This window comes from Gavialis gangeticus, unplaced genomic scaffold (genome assembly GCF_001723915.1).
Source record: "Gavialis gangeticus isolate Ggan-Ray unplaced genomic scaffold, GavGan_comp1, whole genome shotgun sequence".
NCBI classification, from domain to species: Eukaryota; Metazoa; Chordata; order Crocodylia; family Gavialidae; genus Gavialis; species Gavialis gangeticus.
The window spans coordinates 628,006-632,273 of NW_017728991.1; the positions used below are offsets into that span (position 1 = coordinate 628,006).

Genomic DNA, 4,268 nt, shown 5'->3' on the forward strand with positions numbered 1-4,268 from the left:
TGCGCTGCCTCCAGCTCGACCTCGTCGCCGGCCTGACCGTGGGCCTGACCGTGGTGCCGCAAGCCCTGGCCTACGCCGAGGTGGCCGGCCTGCCAGCCCAGGTGAGCGGCGCCGCCCGGGGAGACCAGCGGGCCGCGGAGAGGGCGGCGGGGAGGGGAAAGGTGCCAGCTGCCCTGCAGAGCGCCAGGGCCTGGGCCCCCGGGCACGCTGTTATCCCGTTAGCGTCGTTAGTACGGGTCTCTTCTCGCCTGCCCGCTTCTGGAGTTCGGTCAGTGCTGCCAGGCCGTGAAGCATCCCGGCATCTGCAGTGTCTGCAAGGGGTGCCCTTCACTGGGGGGCGCAGAGCCCGCCTAGGCGGTTGCTGCAGCCGGGCGGGCTGGCCACCCGTGGAGTGGTAACACCACGGTCGCAGCGGGTCCCGGGTGCCCGGGGCGGTCAAGGTCGGAGGCTGACCGCTCGTATCTTCCTGGAGGTGTTTCTGAGAGCGCCTGTGCAGAGACGATGCCTTGCACACGGGTGCGCGGGAGCCGTTCTGCAGGTGCACACGTTGTAATGGGTGCACGAGTTTTCCTCTGGTCGGTTAAGGCATATATGCAAGGCACGTCTATAAGGCACAGAAGACCTATACCTTCCGGACACCGTAGCGAGGAGCGGCTTGCAGCCGGCCACGCTCTGCCTGTTGATCTCATGCCGAGCGGCAAGGGCCCTGGGACGCCTCCGTGCCTGGCGTGTCCGCCAGCCCGGGCCCTGGCAGGGCTGAACACTCTCTTTGTCCTCGCACAGTACGGTCTCTATTCCTCCTTCGTGGGCTGCTTCGTTTACTGCCTCCTGGGCACCTCCAAGGATGTGACGCTGGGCCCCACGGCCATTATGTCGCTGCTGGTCTCTTCGTACGCCTTCCACGACCCTGCCTATGCCACCCTGCTCGCCTTCCTGTCGGGCTGCATCCAGCTAGCCATGGGCCTCCTGCACCTGGGTGAGATGCGGCAGCCCCCGCTCTGCCCCTGTTTCCGTGCAATGCAGTTTGTTGTTCTGTTCAAGCTACACGCTTCCCCCGTCTCTGTGCTGTCTAGCTATGGCTTGCAAAGCTTTGCTCTGCACATGCATGTGTGGGCGCGCTGCATTCGGTGCCTGAGACCTGCTCACCACATCCATCTGCATCCGCTACAGGTTTCCTGCTGGACTTCATTTCCTACCCCGTCATCACAGGCTTTACATCAGCTGCTTCGGTCACCATTAGCTTCAGCCAGGTCAAGGTAGGCCTTTTGCCATGGCTGTACTTTGGTTTACTTTGCCTAGGAGCCCTCAGGCAGCCATGCAAAATCATCCTCGGAGCGTGCACGCAGTGTGGCGTGGCCAGCCTGCCCCACTGCTGGTGCCCCTGAGCTCCAGGCTGTCTCCATCCTCCGCGCTCTGCATGCTGCCCGGCCTGCCGGTCTGCAGGTGAACGAGGAGGGCACTTCCATGCACGCGGGTGGATCGGGTCTTGTAGCTGGACCTGCTCCCCTTGGAAATTGCTCGTGCCGCAGGGGACAGGCTAGGAGAGAGGTTGCGCCTGGACAGATTTGCCAAAACTCTCAGCAAAACTGAGATGCCTCTGTCTGATTGTTGCTCGCCTGTGGTGGGGTGTGATTTGCTCCGAGGCACTGGGATTGGCTGCGAGGTTGGACTGGCAGGGACCTGGGCCAGTTTCCTTGTGCCTCGGGTGGTTTTGCGCAATGCTGGGCGAGGCTGGAAGGGAGCGTTTCCTTTGTGGTTGACCGTAATCAGAGACGCAGGGCTAGAAAACAGACGGCAGCTAAGGTCACGTGATCGCAACCAGTGCTGCTTGTAGTAGGAACCGCTGAGCTCCGTCGGCCTCGTCGCTCTCACGTTCCCGTGATAGATGAGGCGTGGGGAGTCTGGGGGTGGGTTAAATTACCTGCCTTGGATTAAATGACCTTTAGTGGGGTGGGTTTTGCCAGCCAGGCTCCAGGGGGGTGAGGGTCGGAGCCTGCGAGCTGGTTCCCCTCTGAACCCTGGGTCTGGGTGGCACTGGGAGAGGGGAAGGGCCCGGAGAAAAGTCCTTGATCGGGGCTTACAGCCTGACAGCAGCACCGTGGTGCACAGGTGGCAGGGCCCTGGGGGCTGTGCGGGGCTGTCATGGGGCTCTGCTTGTTTGCACAGAACATCCTGGGGCTGCGCGGCATCCCACGGCAGTTCTTCTTGCAGGTGTATGAGACTTTCCGGCGCGTCAGGGAGACCAGGTCAGCGCCCCCTTTGCCTACGCCCTTGTCTGTCCCTTCCAGCAAAGCCCCTTGGAGCAGGGAGCGTGGCTGGAAAGCTCTCAGCACCCAGGAAGGCCAGAGGCATCCTCTCACCCTGGGGAGCTAATTCCTCCGGACACTGCCCCGTGCCCCATGCTCGCTCAGGGCTTGTGCTCTCTGCAGCCAGTTGGACCGGTCAGGAAATGGGCTTAGTGCCCGAACTGCCCAAAAGGGAGGGATGGAGTCAAATTATTTCCCATTGCTCTGAGCCCATGGCTCTGAGCTCAGCCACTCATATCGCCCTGCTGTGGTTGCAAGCCTGGGGCGAGTGGGTACAAGGTTTGCTCTGTGCCTGCGGGACCAGGGGCACAGGCACCTCTCCAGGGCAGCGGGAGGTTGAATCGAGGACAGGCGCGGTTTGCCTTGGGATGGCTCCAGTTGGCAGTGGCTCCTGCTATACTTGTCCCTTTGCCCTCGTTAGCTGGGAGGAGACTTCTCTTGTCAGGAGGGGAAGCTCCCGTGTCTTTCCAGCTGGAGCATGGGCCCTGCTCGCTGTCAGGACATCTCCACTGCTCACAGTGGGGCCTTGCGGGGGTTCCCCCTTCTCAGCAGGGAGAAGCCGTTGCAACTGTGATGGGTGCAAGGGCTCCCAAGGTGGGCACTGAGCTGAGCTGTTTGTAGGGTCGGGGATGCCGCCCTGGGGCTGGTCTGCCTGGTCGTGCTCATGGGGCTCCGGTGCATGAAGGGCCACGTCCCCCGGGGCTGCCGGATGGAGCCGCTGCTGGTCAGGATGGGTCATCTGATCGTCTGGGCCACGGCGACAGGTTGGTTGGGTTTGCATGTGCCCTGCAGCAATGTGCCGCGGGGCCGGGGGCTGCACCGGGGCCAACGGAGTGAGGAGGTGGTGCGCACAGCGCCGGGGGCTCTGGGAAGAGCGATGGGGCCGGGACCTTTGCCTGCCAGGCCTGGGTCTCACCCAGGGACCACGAGCTGTTGTACGAGGACAGCTGCTTGGGGCCCTGGTATGAGGTGGCCCTGCCTGGACCATCGGTGCCTGCCCCTGCCGGAGCAGACACCCCTGGGACCTGCGCTTAACGGGCATCGCCTCCCAGGCTAGGATGAGCTGCCGATGCACATCTCTCTGAGCCCACCCCAGCAGCCTGTGGTGCAGCGGGGCCCGGCACGATGCCTTCACTCTGCTCGTTCCCCCCTTCTGCAGCCCGCAATGCCCTCGTGGTCCTGTTTGCTGGCCTGGTTGCCTACTCGTTCCAGGTGACAGGCTCCCAGCCCTTTGTGCTCACCGGGGAGACGCCCAAGGGGCTGCCTCCCTTCCAGCCGCCTCCCTTCTCCAAGGTCACGGCCAACGGCACCGTCCCCTTTGGCGAGATGGTTCAGGTGCGTGAAGCGGGGGGCTGAGGTGGGGCTGGGGGGGGCTCTTCCCAGATGTGCTTCTGTTGCGCTGCACCTTTGCAGCAGGAAGAGGCAGAAATCCACATGGGAGTGGGGGTCTCGCCCCTTTACGGGACCCCCCCGTACCTGGGGACTGGTGGAGCCTTGGGAATGCTGCCAGCAGCTCCAGTTTGGCCTTACCTGGCTGCACTGCCCTACGCGAGGCCCTGGCACGTGGTCGGCTCTCCCTGCTGCTCTGGGAGATGACAGGGGCTGGGCATCCTCACCTGGGCGCTCTCTGCTCTCACACCGCTTCCTTCCCTGGCCCAGGACCTGGGAGCTGGGCTGGCCGTGGTGCCACTCATGGGCCTGCTGGAGACCATCGCAATCGCCAAGGCCTTCGGTAGGGCTGTGCCAGGCCCCCTCCGGGGGGGGGGGGTCCGGGGTCTCGGCACAAGGGAGAACACTTACATTTCCGTCCTTTACTGGGTACACTGGGCACCTCCCTCCTTCCTCTCAGCTGCTGCCCCAGGAGGGCAGTTTCTGTGCACCTGGATGGGGGAGAGGGGCTCTCCCCAGGTCTGTCCAGCCCTGGCTGCTGCAGAGGCTGCATCTGTGTCAGGGTGGGGGGGG

At 63.8% G+C, this 4,268-nt stretch overlaps 1 protein-coding gene across 1 annotated transcript in view; it reads left to right on the forward strand.

The window, feature by feature from the left end:
* Window positions 1–5: 5 nt before the first annotated feature.
* Window positions 6–4,268, forward strand: part of SLC26A11 (solute carrier family 26 member 11) — a gene marked incomplete at its 5' end in the record, with an annotated part of 13,747 nt that continues 9,484 nt past the window's right edge. Inside the window, 7 exons of the mRNA XM_019514941.1 lie at window positions 6–101; window positions 784–976; window positions 1,171–1,256; window positions 2,167–2,246; window positions 2,928–3,070; window positions 3,466–3,641; window positions 3,966–4,038. Coding sequence (XP_019370486.1) covers window positions 6–101; window positions 784–976; window positions 1,171–1,256; window positions 2,167–2,246; window positions 2,928–3,070; window positions 3,466–3,641; window positions 3,966–4,038 — 847 coding nt within the window. The remainder of the gene's footprint in view (window positions 102–783; window positions 977–1,170; window positions 1,257–2,166; window positions 2,247–2,927; window positions 3,071–3,465; window positions 3,642–3,965; window positions 4,039–4,268) is intronic.